General features: G+C 41.9%; 1 protein-coding gene across 1 annotated transcript in view; it reads right to left on the bottom strand.

Moving 5' to 3' along the window:
* Rad54l2 (RAD54 like 2) overlaps nucleotides 1-20542 on the bottom strand; it is a 99515-nt gene that overhangs the window by 6790 nt on the left and 72183 nt on the right. The window contains exons 7-21 of the mRNA XM_075964747.1: nucleotides 20172-20354; nucleotides 19732-19865; nucleotides 18158-18354; nucleotides 15787-16129; nucleotides 14865-15042; nucleotides 13796-14047; nucleotides 13473-13591; nucleotides 11724-11842; nucleotides 9426-9525; nucleotides 8307-8512; nucleotides 7747-7919; nucleotides 5720-5916; nucleotides 3684-3883; nucleotides 2095-2184; nucleotides 997-1089 (exon numbers count right to left, since the gene is read on the bottom strand). Of these exons, the coding sequence (XP_075820862.1) occupies nucleotides 997-1089; nucleotides 2095-2184; nucleotides 3684-3883; nucleotides 5720-5916; nucleotides 7747-7919; nucleotides 8307-8512; nucleotides 9426-9525; nucleotides 11724-11842; nucleotides 13473-13591; nucleotides 13796-14047; nucleotides 14865-15042; nucleotides 15787-16129; nucleotides 18158-18354; nucleotides 19732-19865; nucleotides 20172-20354 (2584 nt within the window). The remainder of the gene's footprint in view (nucleotides 1-996; nucleotides 1090-2094; nucleotides 2185-3683; nucleotides 3884-5719; nucleotides 5917-7746; nucleotides 7920-8306; nucleotides 8513-9425; nucleotides 9526-11723; nucleotides 11843-13472; nucleotides 13592-13795; nucleotides 14048-14864; nucleotides 15043-15786; nucleotides 16130-18157; nucleotides 18355-19731; nucleotides 19866-20171; nucleotides 20355-20542) is intronic.

The raw sequence follows: 20542 nt of genomic DNA, 5'->3' as shown, positions 1-20542 counted from the left end.
TAGCCATGAAGAGCAATTTGGAAAACTAGGAAACTTGGATAAAAGTTGAATGTTATATAAGATTATGAATTAGTGTTAATTTTTTAGTTCTTTTATGATGTTGTAGCTAGGATGTAAATGCCCTTAATATTTTTTTTTTTTTTAATTTTTGAGACAGGGTTTGTCTGTGTAACAGCCTGGCTGTCCTGGAACTCACTTTGTAGATCAGGCTGGCCTCGAACTCATAGAGATCCACCTGCCTCTACCTCCCAAGTGTTGGGATTAAAGGTGTGCAGCACCACCACCCAGAGAATGTTCTTAATCTTAAGAGATGTATATTGAAGTATTTATGGATAAAATAGCATGGTATATTCAACTTACAAATAATTTATATAATAGGAAGGCAAGGAAAGACAGGAATTAATGGGAAATTAATAATCCTTGGGTCTTGGTGCAGGGAATATAGACGCTCCCTTCTTCTAGTCCACAAGTGAAGCCTAGAACAGAAGCTAGGGACAGTCTAGCTCTCCCATCTCAGTGGTAGTTTGATACAAGAAAACCACTTCTGTTGAGGAGAACTTGTCAAGAGTCCTCAACATTGTTCATATGCCATGGATACACCCTTGACCAAAAATTCTACTTCTAGGAGCGTGTCCCATAAATACACCCACAAGCCAGTACTAATAACCTAAGTGTAAATCAGCAGTAAACTTCACCAAGGCATGTCTAGAACAAAAGATAAGAAATGAGCTATCACCGGTGAGTGAAAGCAATAAAGGTGGTATATTAACATCTGTTTTAAAATGCACACAGTTATATTTGTATGCACACACAACTTTACCATGTATCGAAAAGGAGGACTGGGAAGAGGAAAAGAAAAACTTAGTTTTCATCGCCTATCCCCTTTTCATGTTCTAAATTACAAATTGTATATGTTATTTATTTAGGAAGTACATTAATTATAAATACACCAAATAAATGTTGCATAGGTCAATAGAAAGTAAAAGGCCACCACACCTGAGGCAGCCATCCGACCATCTTCAGGGGCCTTTGGTTTGCCAGTTGCCCGGACAGCAAAGATCCGTCCATCACTGGTGCGGATGTATGTCCCTAAGAGATATGAGACAAACTGTTAGGATCCTGCATTAATTATAGCCAACCCTGAGAAACTCCAGGCATCATGGGCAGGGAAGTGCCTATAAAATCAGATCTCAATCCTATCCCACAAGACGCCCGCAATAAGGACAGGATTAAAGTCTAGATTCAAAACGACTCATTTTTTTTTTCTGTAAATATTGATTGCTAAATCTACCACATTAACATCTAGAGAAGAATACGGGTAATCACTCCAGAAAGTAACAATCAATGGGAGACGTGCACAGGACCTGTGAAAAGCAAGCTTTGTGCTCTCGGGCACTCTAGCCCAGATTCTCTTCCTGGTCTGGAAAATGGACTGTTATGCTTCAGTATCCTCTATTGCTTGGTTGGGTTAATTCAAGACCTTGATTGTTTGTTTTTTTTTTTTTTTTTTTTGACATGGGGTCTCACTACATAGCTCTGGCTTTCCTTGAATTCACTATATAGACCAGGCTGGTCTCAAACTCACAGAGATCCGCCTGCCTCTGCCTCCAGGGAGCTGGGATTGAAGGTGTGCGCCCATCATCATATTGGACTTTTTAAAATTATCACACTAAAAATTCTGTTGTGCAATGCACAATTAGTATCTGCACTAATTTATGAGCAGCATATATTTCCTAGCTTGGAACCACCACCCTGGCTCAAAGAAATGGTATATAAATGACACAGCGGCACATGCTGCCCACAACCTGCTCTACAATTCTTTCCTCAGTTTGCTCTCTTTATAGCTATGCACATTCACTCCAAGATTTCCCATAAAAACAAAAGATACAGAAACATGGGAACCCCAATTTCTTTTAAGTTACTGACAGATACCCTCGAAGTTCAATGTCAGCTCATAGAAATGCCATGTTCTCACGTTTCTCCCAACTGCGACGCTCTTATGGGATGATTCCTATGCCCTCTCTAGATTAAACCGTGTTTATTCTGATTCTCAGCTTAGTACTCTCAGACAAAGGCCCTTGACTAGGCTCTCACCTTTCGTCCCCCGGATGATATGGATGCTCTCACCAGCATTGATTCTTGCTTGAACATCTGTAGAGCTGTTGAGTCCAGGAATAACAATATCTAGTGAAAAACAGACCTTGCATTTAGAGGACACGGGGCTTGACTGAAGAAAAGAAAGGAAACTAAAGTCTCACATCCATCCCAAGTCCAAACTAGCAGTGTCCTACAGCCTTTCTACAGCGCTAGAATCAGGAAGGTTAAGCAAGTAGAACCTTTCACAACTATCTCATCAAAGAATACTATTGAAAACCAAAACTCCTTAGAAAGCTGGTCGTCCTTCTGATCAATTTCCTTCGTTTTAACTAAAAATTCATAGGATTTTTAGTTTAGAAAAAAAAAATCAGTTTGAACGCTGTTTCTATTTTTCTTGATTCTGAACTATTTGTGTGTATTTGTCCCACTTCATTTTTAGGCTCCAAAAGTGCTCTGTCTGCTCTTTCTTGCTGGCATTACTCCACAACTGGAAAAGAGTATTTTTAAGATTCAATTGAGAAATAAGATTAACAGGGATTTTATTCAGTTTATTTCACAATTGTTAATAAATGTCATATATTGGTTTTATTCTCAGAAAAACCAAAATGTCTTCATCAAAATGTGTATAACATGGATACTTCATAAATAATAAGTGAAGAGGAAAATCATGAAATGCTTTCCTTCCCAATCACTCTCAATCTCAGAACTGACATTGGGGCTTGGCTGAAACACACAGTTCCCTCCATTGCTCCTTGGCCCACCGTGCCCAATCTACAGCAAACTGACACAGAAAAGATGCATCCTAACAGTCCAGTTCTCCTAACACTGTAAGCTGTGCCCTTTATACCCATTTGGCCCTGCGTTTAGGCAGGGCTCAGCACACTCATACCTCTGAAAGCCTTTGAAACCCAAAATGATATTCCAGTAACATTTCAAGAGTCCCTGTGTATCCATAGAATTTTACTCACTACCATTCTAAAACAACAAAGCAACAACAACAAAAACCCAAACCTTATATTAAGGTATTTAACCAGAATACAAAATCTTCAAGATCAGGGACCTTCATTTTTACCTATAATGCCAAATATGGTAAGGTCTATACAAAAGGTGTTTATTGAATACCTCCTGGATAACAGCATCAAGTTACAAAAGACAACACTGAGCCAGTAGATTGCTCAATGAATAAAAGTGCTTTATCATTAAACCTGACAACCTGAGCTTGACCCTTAGAACCCACATGAACATTGTGGCATACACATGAACACAAAATAAATGGCTATGAGCACCTGCTACTATTGTAGAGGACCCAGATTTGATTCCTAGCCACCCACACATCAACTCATAACTGTCTGTAATCTTAGTTCCAGGGGATTCAACATTCTCTTCTGATCTCTGCAGGCACCAGGTGCACATGGGGTACATTTACATGCACACAAGCAAAATACCCATACACATAAATAAAACTTTAATATTCAGAAAAAAGAAGAGCTAATTTAAAAAGACGATAGATAGACAGACAGACAGACAGACAGACAGACAGACAGACAGACACAATATCCCCAGAACAGAAAGCAGAAATTCCCAACCTGTCGTGGTGACCACTTTCTGCACAAGGACTCCTGCCCGCTGCAAGTAGTTGATGGGAAAGTTCATAGATGGATTTGTGTTGGAGGCAGAGCTTACACTGCCACCGAGCGGGACATGCCGGGGCATCATGGGGATGGGGGTGGACTGTACAGGACGAACACTGGCCACAGGCTTTTCATCACCCTTCAGTGTTGGTTGCCTGCAGGAAAAAAAAAGGCACATTTTCAGAGTTGGACAGAACAGCCACTGAGCTACTATAAACTGCCAAGCCCTTCACCCTTAACTATTGCTGAGAACAGCATCAGAAGAACATGCAGACTCTAATCAATTCTAAAGAAGCCTAGAGGCATGACTGAGATACCATAGCAGAGAAAGAAGAGGTCATTTCCAGAGATAAGTAGTCAGATGTTAGTGGAGTGAAGCCTTTCAGAAATAGAAGGTATATCTGCTTCTCTAAGAATTGGACTATCTACATCGGGAACTAGATCTAAAGGGAAGATGAGATGTTACAAAAATATAAAAAGCAAAGACAGGCTCATGATACCATTTAAGTTGAAATCTGAAGGGCAAAATTTATCCTGACTCACTCACCTGTGTGATGCCGTATGTTCAGGTGATCATCAGGGATCACCTATCCCCACTTTAGGCATCATTTCTCACTCTCTGATTCTCTCTCAAACCTCAAACTTTAGTAAGTTATGCAGATGCCCCTCTCTACTACAAATTACTTTTCATGATGCTCCTCCTGGCTCCTAGCTGTGTCAGTCTCCATAATGTCTCTCTGGTTATGACCACAACACAAAAGCAGTAGCAACCAAAGCCCTTGTCCAAAGCCAGACTTCTATATGATGGTACTATAGTATCACCTAAGGTCACTAGTATGTTCTTCCTAGTTCACCTTTCACCTGGATGGTACGTGACAAAGTTATTACTCCTGATTTGAGATCAAGATTTCCCTCTCTACACCTGCATGTATGCCTGTTACCCCCTGCTGCCGTGTGCCCCACCCCTTGTCTTCTTCCCATTGCCACCACTTAATATACTCCTGGCTAGCCTTAAACTCACCAAGGATAACCTTAAATTTCTCCTCCTGCCTCTACATTCTGAGTGCTGGGATTACAGGCATGCACCTTTGCATTTGCTTTTCTGATAGCATGTGAAGAAATTTCCTTTTGCTAAGCTTTTAAAAATTCATTATACTTGTTGAAATTCCTATCTAAAGACATTTGATCATCGTGTGCTTTTTCCTACACTTGATTTGGAATGGGTCTATTGATTCTTTTAACTTAAATGCACTCTGCCAGGCCATGTGTGAATGCTTTGCACATAGTGAATTGCCAATAAACAATGAAGGAAAAAATTATTGAGCATGTATGTATTTGGTGTGTGTGTGTGCAATCTTGCCAAGGCATTGTGTGGAAGTCAGAGGACAGCTCTATGTAGAATCAATTTTCTCCTCCTTTTACGTGTAGGTTCTAGGAATTGAACTCAGGTCCTCAGGCTTGCAAAGAGAGTATTCTCTCTGCTGAACATCTCACCAACCCTACTTGTCAATAAGCTTTGGTCTTGATGTATAAGGAAGACACCCTCTAGGGTTGGCATATACATTCCCATGTGACTTAAAGTTTGCCCCATAAAACAACCGTTTTATACCATTCTACCAGAAGGGTTCTGCTGAGTGGCAAAATCAGTAGCTCATTTCTCCAGCCAAGGTCATCAAAACTAGAGTCATGGGCTGGAGAGATGGCTCAGCGGTTAAGGGCATTGCCTGCTCTTCCAAAGGTTCTGAGTTCAATTCCCGGCAACCACATGGTGGCTCACAGCCATCTGTAATGGGGTCTGGTGCCCTCTTCTGGCCTGCAGGCACACATGCAGACAGAATATTGTACACGTAATAAATAAATAATATTTAAAAAAAAAACAAACTAGAGTCATTTAGAACATGTGGGCTGCACGTTCTCCCTTTAGGTGAACAGGAACTGAATGAAAGGAATTGGGTCTAGACCAGCCAGACTCTCTTCCTTCAGCAACTCACCAGTTCCTCTGACTGAAGGCAGGGATGCTGGTCAGGCTCTGGTCACTGGCAGGGTAATACTGCGCATACGATGGGCGAGTATATGGTACTGATGTACGCTTGTCCTCCTCATAGCTTTTCTTTGCTGCTTTCTTCTCAGCTTTGGTCAGCTTGTGATCCTTTCGGTTGAGGAGCAATGATTCGTGCTCAAAAGGCTCCTGGAGACAGAGAACATTTGGGTTTAATTACCAGTCTTTGGTTTTTTTTTTTAAAAAAAAAATTATTTATTTATTATGTATACAATATTCTGTCTGTGTGTCTGCCTGTAGGCCAGAAGAGGGCATCAGATCTCATTTCAGATGGTTGTGACCCACCATGTGGTTGCTGGGAATTGAACTCAGGACCTTTGGAAGAGCAGGCAATGCTCTTAACCGCTGAGCCATCTCTCCAGCCCTCCAATTACCAGCCTTTGTGCAAATACAACTGATGTACAGTGAGTCTTATTTTGGAACCAAAAAGAAGTTGGCTGTCTCCAACACTGGCAAAAAGCGTTATAGGCAAGCAGGTTCTGTCAAGAGTCTAGTTCATAGACTAGTGAGCTATATCCTGGTGACATGATTTCAATTTTAAGAATACACATACAGGGAGAAAGAGAATCAACTCTACAAAATTTACAAAATTTTCTCTTACTTCCACACGCATATGTAAATACACAAACACACACACACATACACTTTTCAAAATTCAAAAGGAGGCTGGAGAGATGACTCGTGGTTAAGAGTGAGAGCACACACTACTCTTGCAGAGGACACAAATCCAGTACCCAGTACCCATGTTGGGCAGCTCACAACCTCCTCTAACTCCAGCTCCATCCAGGAGATTCAACACCTCTGGGCTCCACAGGCACCTGCACTCACATGCACATACTCACAAAGATATACACATATACACAACTAAAGTAAAAATAAATCTTACAAAATAAACAAATAGGGGCTGGAGAGAAGGCTCAGCAGTTAAGAATATTAACTGCTCTTCCAGAGGACCCAGGTTCAATTCCCAGCACCTACATGGCAGCTCACAATTGTCTGTAACTCCAGTTCCAGGGAACCCAATACCCTCACACAGACATACATGTAGACAAAAACACCAATACACATGAAATAAAATCAATAAATAATTTAAAGATAAATACACATATACATAAATAAAAAATAAGTATAGTCCACAGCTCTAACCTAGTATCAGTTGCAAATGCCCAAGTTCATACTCCCTACCAAAAGAATAGAGAGTTCAGAGAATTCATCTGCATTCAGAACTTCCTCCTTCTGTCAGGGAGATTCACAGTGATCAGATTATTGGAATGACTGACTAAGCTCAACACTCCAAAGACTAGACAAGGTGTGGAGGCAGGTAGGGTCAGCAAAAGAATCACTTTATCCAAATCAGGAGCAGAAGGAGAGAGAGCATGAGCAAGGAACTCAGGACCGCGAGGGATGCACCCACACATTGAGACAATGGGGATGTTCTACTGGGAACTCACCAAGACCAGCTGGCCTGGGTCTGGAAAAGCCTGGGATAAAACCGGACTCTCTGAACATAGCGGACAATGAGGACTACTGACAACTCAAGAACAATGGCAATGGGTTTCTGATCCTACTGCATGCACTGGCTTTGTGGGAGCCTAGGCAGTTTGGATGCTCAACTTACAAACCTGGATGGTGGTGGGGGTTCCTTGGACTTCCCATAGGACAGGGAACCCTGATGGCTTTTCGGGCTGGGGGGGGGGACTTAATTGGGGGAGGGGGAGGGAAATGGGAGGCGGTGGCGGGGAAGAGACAGAAATCTTTAATAAATAAATTTAAAAAAGAAAAAAAATAAAATAAAATAAAGCAAGGGATAAAATAAAAAAAAATCATGGAAAAAAAAAAAGAATCACTTTAGTACAGTGTGTGCATGAACCACTACTTCAGAAGGAAGCAGGTTTGCCAAACAAGTCTTCACTGACTGAGTCCGCCATACCAAGGATGTCATGTATATCAGGTACTTACCTTGGTGATGAGGTGAGGGTACTTCAGACAGGCAAGCTGCAAGACTGACTCCTTGATCCCCTTTATATCCAAAGACGTCTGGGGAGCTGGCTCTTTCTCAACAAAGTGCAGCAGGTTTTCCACTTCCTTCCTGGTGAAGTTCAGCATTGGGTTTAGGTCATCCACTACCCGGTCTAGAAGAAAAAGGTAAGAATAAAGTCAGTACACGTCAAAGAAGACTGAACACACCACTAGCTACATAGGTCAGCAGAGAGAAAGTGGCTCAACTGACAATAAGGAAGTCTTTTACACACAAAAGTCAAACAGGCTGAGGGCCCTGGTGAAATGGACAAATCACAGAAGAGAAAACTACTGACTCCTCTTATTAAACTTACTTTTCCCAATATGAGGACAATCTCCTTAGTGACCTGAACTAGAATGATACGGGAGGATCTTCTGGCATTCTATGATCTAAAGTCTATTTGTATTCCCATGCCATGACCCTCCCCCACACCCTTGATCGCTTATAGGATAGCAGCTGGTATAGAAACATATCTGGAATAGCCTGGAAAATCGCCCACCTGACATGCCCTGCTTGGAAATCTGCCGGTCATAGATCTTCTTTTCAAGAGTATAATCAGCCACAAGGCGATAGATGTGACAGGGCTTTTTCTGGCCATAACGGTATACCCGACATACTGCCTGAGCATCGTGGCAAGGGTTCCAGGAAGCATCAAATACCACCACTCTGTTGGCACCAATCAGATTCACACCCAAGCATCCGGCCCTTGAAGACATAAGCCAACAACCATAGTCTTAAAGGTGGTTTTCTAGTAAGCTTTGCCTTCTGTGACCCCTACCCCAACATTCCTCTTAAGCAAAATAAATACAAGAATTTTGTTGACCTGACAAACACTATGCTTGTTCCTCAAGCGTTGAAAAGTGTGCCCTTCAGCCCAATACAACAGTGTCTATAGCTCTCCATCCCTCTGTAAAAGGTAAAGCACCACAAAGTAGCTCCAGAGCGCTGTCCCTTAGTAGGAAGAAATGTCTATACACAAAATGTTTCCAGTGTTTTTACTTTAATACCCAAGGGGGATGAAAGACTCATATTGACTGGGAATTCCAATACATGGCATCACAGGCAGGAAGATCAGGAGCTAAAGAAGACCAGCAGGGCTACATGAGATCTTATTTCAAATGAAAAAGAACCTATATGCTGTTAAACACTGTTAGTAGAAATCAACAGAACCATTAGCATACTAGTCGTGAACCAAAAACATCAACCTTTTACAGTCACACTACACTTTCAAGTTACTTTGTTTTGTTTTGTTTTGAAGCAGCACTCACTGACAGAAGTCAGGCTGGCCTGACTCATAAGCCTTCTGCCTCCTGGTTGCTGAGATTGGGCACTTTTAAAAGCATCTTTATTTACATTATATATTATCTAATGTAACGAAGCACTCCTTACCATAAAACACTCCTGAGAGAAAATCAAATCACGACAACCACTTATGAAGATCTCAGAGAGCTGTACAACACCCTCATGACTACCTTCACAACAACTTTTCCTGGGATCCCCTTCTGACCTCAGAAACAAATTAAAGACCGAGCAGATTTCTTCTCTGACTTAGATGAGACTTTGAGGTACCTGCCCAGGTGGCAAATTACACAATCACCCCCTTATAGACTCCACTCACCTTGTGGAAAGAAGAAACAGCCAGGTGGTGAGGTTGCTGGGATCATTGAACTGATTAATGAGCCGCTCTCTCTCAAAGGCAGGGGTGCTACCATCTAGCCCTAGGAAGAAAAAAAAAACAAACAAAAATGAATAGATGAGGGCAGAGAAATTCAGCAAAGCCACTGCACGAATGTCTGTTTTTTTAATTATGTATTTTATTTTTAATTATATATGTTTCTGTGTGTAGGTATGCGTGTGTGTGTGCCCGTGTGTGCATGCGCACAGGTACAGGTGCCTGAAGAGGTCACAGGCATTAGATTCCCTAGGAGCTGGAGCTATAGATATTTGTGACCTGCTTAACATGGATGGTAAGATCTGAATTCTGGTCCTCTGTAAGAGCAAGCAGCATGAGCTCTTAGCCACTCAGCCATCTCTGCAACCCTGCAAATGTTTTTAAAACAAAACAAAACATCTACCCACTGGGCAAACCATGGGTCTATGATGAAGCCTAGACATCAGCACTGTGAAAGTATAATCAAGTAACTCTCACATGTAACACAAAACTATAAAATACAGCTGGGTGGTGGTGGCGCGTGCCTTTAATACCAGCATTTGGGAGGCGGAAGCAGGTAGATCTCTGAGTTTAAGGTCAGCCTGCCTGTCTACATAGAGAAACCCTATCTCAAAAACAAACAAAAAAAACAACCAAACAAAAACAAAAAACCAAAACAACAACAACAACAAGAAACCTATAAAGCATGTTTTTCTCCTCTAGTGAATTCTAAGGATAGCGTCTCCAGACTTAAGCGTGCACAAGATTCATCTAGGAACTTAGAAAAGACTGACTCACCCAGTGCGTGCAGGAACACCAAGAATTTTGTATTTTAATAAGGACAACATTCTTCCACCACTCTCTTCCTTGAGAGTTTTGTCCTTTTTAAACACTTTAAATAGTCCAGGCTAGCTTTCACCTCACAACCATCTTACCTCAGCCTCTAAATGCTGTGTTTATAGGTTATGTGCTACCAGACACAAAAAGACACCAGCTTTTCGTTTTTTTTTTATTTTTAAGCTCTTGATGTTAAGAACGGAAGGAAGGGAGGGAGGGAGGGAGGGAGGGAGGGAGGGAGGGAGGGAGGGAGGGAGGAAAGGAGGGAGGGAGGGGAAGGAGAAAGAAAAAGACTTGAAGCAATGCCACTCATTAAGAATAAAAAGACAAAAGTTCACAAGTGGAAGAAATCACTGTCACTTAGAAAGCAGCATAAAAGAAAAGGTGGCAACATTTGTTAAATTGGGGAAAGGACAAATCAAGGATCTCAGATACCAGCCAGGGAACTGAATTACTACTGTTATAGGAAACAGACATTTTAGTTGCCTAGTATTAGTGTCTCCAATCAGGACCCCAACTTACTTTCCAACCTGAGTTTTGTAATACTGAAGCACAGCTGACCACTGTCTCATTGGACAATCCTATAGAAAACACAAGCTATGAACCTTCATTTCTCTAAATCATTTCTTAGGCCAGTGGTTCTCAAAGGGTTATTCCTCCACTCTCCTACCCCCAGGGAACAGTCTGGCAATGACTGGAGGCATTTTTAGTTCTCAAAATTGAAGATGCTACTGACATCTAGTTGGAAAAGAATACAGATATTACTGAATATCCTACACCACACAGGTTAGACACCTATAGCCAAAGTCCAGGTCAAATGCTAACAAGGTAGAGCAATATTTCTCAACTTTCATTTTTTTTATTACTACTTACTTTTAGACACTTTTTCTCAACCATACCATATCTTTCATGAAATATTAAAATTACAGATAGAAGGTAAACATGGTTATGTGTACCTATAAATTACACATTTGAAAAAAGTTTTTTTTCTCCCACATACAAACTCCCAAACTTTTCATCCCTTTGGGAGTATTTAGCTCCCCCACAGAGAAAGTGTGATCTAGGTTTGTGCTCACTCTGACCTGGATAGTCACTAGGCCAAGTAGTTCTAAACTTTCAAACTCTTCCCATTTTCCACCTAAGGCTCCTCTAGCCACCCCCACACAGTGACTCTGCCCTTTTTAGAACCCAGTTTTGAGACAGGCATGGTCACACATGTCTGTAATCCAAGCAGTTGAGCCATCTCTCCAGCCCAGTAGTGGTTCTTTCTTAGAAGCTACCTTTCAGTAACGCCCTATTTCTTGGCTAATCACATATTTCTATACACTTGAAAAAGAATGGAGTTGAACAAGAGAAAAAAAGAGAGAAAGAGGAAGCCCTTAAATAGATCTTGGTAAGACTCCAGAAACAATGCAACAGTATACTCACGGAAGTAGCTGACATTTCGAACCCACTTCTGTGTTCCTTGCCCTTCAGCACCAGGCAGACAGGGCACGTCTCGTTTCCCTAGGAACTCCTCGATGAGAGCCAAGGTAGAAAGGCTCTGGCTGAAAGAGAAAAAGTCATTCAGATGGCTCCCAAAACCAAGAACTCTTGCCCTTAACACTCGCGTGCAACCTTCTAAGTGGAGCTCCCACAACCTACTCTCTGTAAGATGAAGCTGCACCAAGAACAACCAAGGATACTATCCTCAACTCATAACAGGAGCCGTTATCTATATACTTATTACCACCAACCCATAAAAACAAAACAAAACAGAAAACAAACCAACCAACCAACCAAACAAACAAACAAAACCATTATTTCTCTGATATCTTAATCTCTCCATTGAAAATTCTGGGGTTCAGCCGTATTTGGTAGTGCAAATTCAACACCACATGAGATACAAATTAGTCTAACTGTGGGTCACAGGCAACCTTAAGCATCTTACTATGAAGATGGATCCATTTGACTGTTTTCAAAACCTTCAGAGAGCTGGGTTCTTGAAATGCAATATGTAAAATCAGGGAACAAGTCTGAAACCGACTGTCACAGTGGAAGCCCTCAACTGGCTCCCAAATCAGGTTCTAGGGTCACAATGTGGTCAGAAACAATCCACTGTATGCCTGTTTCCTTATATATAGTCAGGTTTTGATGAGACTCAAAGCCCCAGCCAAACCTAGAGTGTGACTATAGTGCATATCACATCACTTACTTGGCCTTCAATGTAAAAACCTTATTTTAAAAAGGAGGGAGGGGAATAAAAGGGTCAGCAAGTGTGCTCTACAAAGGGCAAAATAGCAAACATTTTAGGTTTTGTAGACACATCTAGCCTTTTAGCAGGTTTGCCTTTTGTTTTATTTTGTTTTGTTTGAGACAGGGTTTCTCGCATAGCCCTGGTTGTCCTGGAACTCACAGAGATCCACCTAGCTCTTGTCTCCTAGGTGCTGGGATTAAAAGCCATCACACCCGACTAACCAAATATACTCGTTATTTTTTGTATTTCTTTCTATAGACTGAAGTGTAAAAACTAGTTGGGCTTGGCAATCTCACCTTCAAGGAAGGAACACAAATTCAAGGCCAGCCTAGGCTTTGGAGTAAATTCCAGCCCAGTCCAGGGACCTCAGTAAAAAGACTCTGTATCAAAATTTTAAAAAGTAATGTCAGGGGTGGTGGCGCAACCCTTTTTAGCTCCACCACTCAGCAAGGAATCAAACATTCAAACCAGCCTGGCTTTATGAGCCCTGTCTCAAAAACCTAAACAGATCTGATAGACAGTTCAGCAGGTAAAGGTGTTTGTTGTCAAGTCTAATCTCAATGCTAGAGTGCTTGCCTAATATGCATGAGGTCCCAGGTTCAACTCCCAGCATCACAAATTTAAAGTAAAATAAAAATTTTAAACATAAATGAATAAACAAATACACAAATAAATGTTAAAAAAATAAATAAAAACTAGCCAGGTTTGGTCTGGGACACAGCATGAAGGACTAGATTATCCAGAATATGATTTCTAATGTTAACGTAAAACAAACAAACAAACAAAAACCTGGGTGCTGAGATGCAAGAAAGCTCTACCTCCAAGTGCTTGGTTACAGAGCACTGGAAAAGGCAAGGTGCAGCTATGAGGCTAGACGGTTTCACTGCATAGATGCTGTATTCATCCTTCCTGTAGACACCAAGCCTCAATTCTCTTCTTACCTAAACACAAGGATCTTGTCCCCAAGCTTCACACTTTCTTCAATCAGGTGGAAAAGCAGTACCATCTTGGGAGAGTTTTCTAAGACTCCAGTCTGGTAATTAGTCAGAAGATCCTTGGCCTACAAAAGAGAGAATTGGAGCAGGTCTGAGACTGGATGAGTAGAATAAAAGTCCCCCTGTAAGGCAGTGGCCACTGACTACCTTCAGCATTTTCTGACAGGACAGCAGTGCAGTGCACTGTGCACACTATTCTTTCCCCAGATTGGTCATGACTGTCCCTCCTCAGAAGCCGTTTATGGCTATGAAGACTCTGCTTGACTCACCCATTCATATGTAACAATGTTATTGCCTCGCTCCTGAAAAGGGTTAAAGCCAACTCCCTGTAGGAACTTGCTATTGGTTGTTTCTCCCATGGAGGAAGCCAGGGTGCTATCTTCTCCCTTGACTTTTGTGCCCTGTGGTGGGCAACGAGCACTGGTCCCTGCTGAGCCAAGCTCTTCCACATCTAGGTCCTGCTCATTGGCTAGGTTTTCCTTCTGAAGGGCTTCATATAGAACATCAGGATGGTTCCAGATCTAAAGTTAAACAAAGGAAGAAAGAGTATAGACCAGAGAACATTCCAAGGGTATCCCAAGGAGTATGGAAACATGCTCAAATAAACCGCTGCTACAACTCACATTACATACCCAAAGAACTTGCAATTTCACTGCTGGCTCTGATGACCATGACACATGAATAGGAAATGCCAGTGTGCTTGGTGTATAATCAAAAAGTCTGTGTCACGAGTATTTCATTTTTAAACAGGGAAAGAATGTTTTGTTTTCATTGTATGGCTATATTCAATTACTTTACAAAACAAAATTAACCCTCCCTATGAAAAAAAAGGTATCTGACTAATATGTGATTTCAGGAACAGTTCCCAGGAAAAGTTCAGAATTCCTAGCAAAGGAGAAAGAATGCCATAAGCCATGGCACTATCACAAGAGCACTTTCACGTTTGTTTTTTGGCTTTGGTCAGGACAGCGGCTACAAAAGCAGTATTTTTAAAGCCATGTGTCATGATACTTGCTTATAATCCACACACTTGGAAGCCTGAGGCAAGAGGATTGCCAAGAGTTTAAGGTCAATCAGATAATATGGCAAGACCCTGTCTCAAAAAACAAACAAAAGAGATACTTTGAAATCCCCTCCATTGCCAGGTATGGTGGCACATACCAGTAATCCCCAAATTCAGGAGGCTGAGTCAGAAAATATGAACTTAAAGATAACCTTAACTATGTAGTGATACTCCAAATAAGATTGAAAAACATCACCTGACCTCAGAGAAACATCTTCAGCATCACGTGGACCCTTACTTAGCTCTGATCCATCTTCCCTGAGGCCTCCACTCACCTTGCAGCACACACAGAAAGCCTTCAGAGGATTCAGCCCCAACCAGCCACTGCTACCACAGTCCCGGAAACGGTCCATGAATTGTGTGTACAAATCTCGCTGGATCTGAGAAAGCCGCACCAGGATCACATTCTCTTCTTTGGCAGGGAGGTGAATCTTCAATACAGTATGGCCTCTCCTACAGAGGCACAAAGATCAGAAGTGGCCTATAGGAGGCATAGCCAAGAACTGTGGCCAGGATGGGTCAGCACAGGATAAAAACAAAGTCTTGCACTCTTGCCACACCATCTTCTAGAAATCTCTCAACATGCAATGCATCCCTGTGTTAGAGCAGGGTGGTTCAGACAAAGTAACCCGTCCCAAGTCATAACTAACTGGGTAATTAAGGCCAAAGGAACTCTAGATTCACGCCCCAACTCAAGGACCCCTCTCTGACCTTTTTCCATATCTGTCATCCTACCAGGAGGAAATGAAGAGCTAGCTGTTTTAGGGCTGCCCTACCCTACCTAGACTTGTGAGGCTGAAACAGGTAAAGCAATACCCTAGAATTATATTTATCCTTTTATCAAAGTCAGCAGAACGCTGTTTCATTCTTATTTATTTATTTATAAGGTTAAAACAGGTATTTTTAGCAACTTTAGATAACAATGGCATGAGCTTGCTATGTAGCCCAGGCTGGCCTCTAACTCACCTACCTCATCTTCCTGAGTGCCAGGAGATATTCATTCAACAAAGACAACTTTTGAGTGAAGTGCTTATAGGCCAAACTTTCACAGACTAGAAACGGTACAGCCATCATCTGTCAGTTATTTAGTTTTATTGCTGGTCCACTACGAAGGGCCCTCCAGTAGTAACATTTCCCCTTCATAATAGCTTTGGCATGTTCTCTATTCCTCTAAAGATTCAGAAAACAAACTCTCACCTCTGCACAAAGCCCTCCAGGAGGCTGTGCAAAACATGGCTCCGGTAGCGCATGAGGCGGACATCCTGAGGTGTGCTGTCAATACATTGCCCGTTCAGGATAGGGCGTTCAAACATGTTGCTGAACTCCTGACGAGTACCAAGGAAATCTGGGCGCACAAAGTCCACCATGCACCAGTACTCAATGAGGTTGTTCTGTAGAGGGTACCCAGTCAGCACTACCCGCCGACGAGAACGTATATTCTTCAGAGCCTGTGAGGTGCTGGCTTGGCAATTTTTGATGCGGTGGCCCTCGTCACAGATCACCACATCAGGACCAGGGCGGCATAAGGCCTTCTCAAACTCTAAGGAGGGAAGAGGATCCGGAATCAGAGGGTGAGAGGGTCTGCTCTTAGTCAATAATATGAGAAGTAGGGGAGAACCCTGGAAGAGACAGAAGAAATGAAGGAAGCAGGGAAGCAAGAGTCAGCCCCCATTGGTAAAAGGGAACCAGCCAGACAAGCTCCTACATGTTTAATGTGATGCTAACCTGGCCACTGACTTTTGCATTTATATCTCCTTATCCTCATTCTTCTCCTTATTTTATTTATTCACTTTAAATCTTTTTTTCAAGCTAAAAGTAAAAATTACTTGCAATCCTGGGTCTCAAATCTATTGGACAACAGAGAGGGGGTCGTCACAAATTGTGAGCCTAGGGTTAAAAATATGTCATGGGCTCTCACCATCCAACATTTTGGATCCTTCTAAAGGCTAGATGACAGGAGCTAGGACAAAGTCTTCTCACAGTTATTCACCAGTCCCTGCTAAATGGCATATTCACCCCAGCTCTATCTACTACAAAAGGAAACCTAGATCAGACATAATCTCACAGAATGAAGACTTATAAAATAAATGGCTTCAAAATCCTTAAAATTTTTCAATGGGCAAAGTCTCCTTAAAAAATAGGATAGATCCAGGACAGGCTCCAAAGGTACAGAGAAACCCTGTCTCAAAAAAAACAAAACAACAACAACAACAAAATTGAATAGATATCCATCTATCAGTACATCACTCATCCTCAGAGACGCTTCTCCTTATAGAGGGCAATTAACATGAGGACCCACAATGGGTCAGCACAAAGAGAATAAGAAACTGTAGTGTGCTCATCCATAATTAGAATGCACATATTGCATGCACACACAGAGGTCTCTGTGGAAGAGAGGGCAGAAGGACTGTAAGATGCAGAGGTAGTGGACAACTTCAAAGAATTAGTGTTTTCTGGATACAACAGTGCAGCTGGACACAGGATTCCTAGTTATCGCAGCAGCACGCACAAAACCTGAGCAAGTTCATGCCAGGAAAAATCCCAGCATAGAGAGGAAATTTGGGCAGAAATCCCAACACTAGCTGAGGAGCTATTGGTATTCAGTAGCCGCTGAGCAACATAAACTGAATTTGAGTTTCTGGGATAGAAAACTCAAAGTAGGCTGGGTAGGGATGTGAGGGCTGAGAAGGCAGGTCTGGGAGGAGTTAGAGGAGGCTGAATATGACCAAAATACATTGTATAAAATTCTCAAAGAATTAGCAAAAAATTATTTTTTTAAGTTTTAATTATATTAGATGTATTCATTTTATTTTATTTATGTGTGTGTGTATGGATGCCTGTCTGTGTACCATGTGCACACTTGGGGCCTGTAGAGGTCAGAAGAGGGGATCTCATCCCCTGGAACTAGAGTTGAAGATGGCTGTGAACCACCATATGGGTGCTGGGAACAACCCGGATCCTCTGCTCTTAACCACTGAAACATCTCTACAGATAATAATAATAATAATAGTCAAAGATAGAACTATGTGTAGCAACAGAGATCATTTTTATAAATTCATAAATATTACTCTTTTGTCTTTATATTAGCCTTAGGGGATTTTTTGTTTGTTTCTTTTGTTTTATTTGTTTTGAGACAGGGTCTCAATGTGTAGCTCTAGCTGGCCTGGAACTCACTATGTAGAAAGGAAAGCCTCAAACTCACAGAGATGTGCCTGTCCCTGCCTCTCAAGTGCTGGGATTTAAAGATGTACACCATCATGTCCCACCCTTAAATGAATAATATAAACCATTTAGGTTTTCTTAATACTTTCCTATAATATCTCTATGAAGTGGTAACAGCAGTAGTTACTTTCCCAACTGTCTTGCAAGTCAAATAGAGACACAAAGACCGGAGAGTCTCCTGAGCCTGAGTGTGGCTTGCAGAAATGTAGCTCTTTCTGAAAGGTGCTGGAGGTGGGCCCACCCAGCTTCCTGGTTTATGCAAACAACTCACTTCACACCTAACTGGTATTTTCGGCCAATTTTGCCCTGACATAACAGAGGAGTGTTTCCAGGAAAAGCCACCCACCTCTGCGGAACTCCTGCTGTCGATCTTCTTCATCCAGATCAATAATGACAGGGTGAGAGCGTTTCTTGGTTTTCTTGGGTCTACCTGTGGCAAAGGACTTCTTCAGAGTGAGCAGCCTGTACATTTCATACCCCATCAGCAGCACTCCACCCTCTGAAACCCAATCAGCCGTCACTTTAGCACGGGATGCCACCGTCCTGTAGAAGTGAGAAGAGAGAACTCTGAGCTATGAATTGTCCCATAAAGTGGCTTTTAGTTTTCAAGAAAGGTGAACAGAAAGAATGCACTGCTGTTTCTGTTGCTATTCAGAAAGAAGTCTTTAACCAAAGCTGAACTAACTTATATTTGGAATGCTTTATTGCCAAAGATTTCATCGGGCAGCAAGCACAAGTTGGACTAGCTACTCAAGGACTTTCCTAGTATCCCAGAAATACTAATTCATACTGGAATGGATCGTTGGTGATAGCTAAACAGCAAGAATCAATAATTTAACAGAAGAAAGCAAAAGAACATGCTAAATCCCTGCATATATACCTACTATCACAAAGCAACATTCTAGAGAGCATTTCAAGTAATTCTCATGGTAAGCACAAGTCACAGGAAGAAGGGCAACACTTCACTTAATCTGACCAGGCTCCATTGATTAAAAACGAGAGAAGTACAAAGTACAAAGGCAAAGGCAATGGAAAACCAAAGGCCCTTGCCAGTAACCCCACTCAAACACCTGAGCCCTCTCACTGATGCACTAATTACATTGAACTAATAGTTCTGAAATCCAAGGAAGCAAAGCGGGAGACCAAGCACCTGTTGGCTCATTCAGAGTCTCCTCATTTACTTGGGTATGTCCAAATCACAAAAAACAGGGAAGTCTGCCTATTTAAATAGTCTGTGCCAGTGAGACAAAAGGAAAGCATGAATAGCTGACTTGGACCAAAAAGTCACTTTAGATTTTTGGAAATCAAGTTAACTTCAGATAATAGAAATAGTAATTCTATTTAAATGTAAAACAAAACCAAAGTGTGAGCTTTTTAAAGTTTTAGAAGTCGTGCTATTATAGGTCAACTATAAACCAGTGCTTCAAAGCATCCGAAGTTCACTGTGTCATGTTGAATGTTACTACAATACACACCAGAAAGTGTGACTAGGCTGCAGATAATTTATGTCAGAAAAGCGTTCCAGAGCAAAACAGAAAAACTTCAAACTTCCCAGGCAATATAACTCTGAGTTTAGAGAAAAGCTCTGTGTGTGTGTGTGTGTTAGAGGTAAGGAGGTAAGCAAGAACAGAAAAGGTAAACATCAAGAATCAAAAAGAATGTGCACCCAGGTGGTGGTGGTGCACACCTTTAATTCCAGCACTAGGGAGGCAGAGGCAGGTGAATCTCTCTAAGTTTGAGTCCAGCTTGGTCTACAGAGCAAGCTCTAGGACAGCTAGGACTACACAGAGAAACCCTGTCTCAATGAATGAATGAACAAACGAATGAAAATAAAGAATGTGGGAAGACAAGAGACATATTTTAGTAATCCCAGAGAAGTGTAAAAGGAATAAGACAGAGAAGACAGGATAGGCCACCTACTTGTGCTCATCATTCAAGATATGAACCTTGAAGAACCGTGGCTGGACTTCTTCCGGCTTGTTGTCAGCTGGGAGAGCTTCAGGAGCCGGGAGCCACATGTTGAACTCTGCCAGCCAATTCTGAAGAGTATTAACCTATGACAAGCCCAAAAGAGTTGGCTTTTTTCTTTTACACTTTTATTTATTTATTGTATGTACATGTGGAGGCCAGAGGACAGCCTGCAGGAGTCAATCCTCTCCTGCCACTATGTAGATACCCAGAATTAAACTCAGGTCATCTTCACTTTCACCCACTAAACAAAGATGCTTCCTCACCCCCCAACACACACACACACACACACACACACACACACACACACACACACTATGCACAAGCGCCCAAGTTTTAAGGAATAAGCTGAAAGGCGAGTTCAACAAGCATGTTAGTACCCAGAGACGTACCGGCACAATGGCAAGGACTGTTTTGGCTGGCGTGTGACGGAAGAGGACATCAATGAAGGAGATCACTTGCAGAGTTTTCCCAAGACCCATGCTATGGGCCAGGATACAGCCAAAGCCACTACTGGTCTTAAACCTCTCTAAAGACTCTACTAGGTTATCATATAGGAACCGGATCCCACCAATCTGACAAGAGACAAACCAGATGAATGTCAGAAACATTACCAGAGACCATGGCTATACAGTCTTCCTCACTTGGGAATAGTCACTAAATAAGCACAATGCTTGGTATAAGTAAACATGCACGTGTTCCCTGACTGGTCTATAGAAATTTCTCTGTCACTTTGGTGACAGACATCTTAGAGAACACACAA

The sequence above is a fragment of the Microtus pennsylvanicus genome, chromosome 3, assembly GCF_037038515.1.
Source record: "Microtus pennsylvanicus isolate mMicPen1 chromosome 3, mMicPen1.hap1, whole genome shotgun sequence".
Classification (NCBI taxonomy): Eukaryota; Metazoa; Chordata; class Mammalia; order Rodentia; family Cricetidae; genus Microtus; species Microtus pennsylvanicus.
Note: the sequence above shows the minus strand (reverse complement) of the source record. Positions and strands in the feature narration are given on the sequence as shown.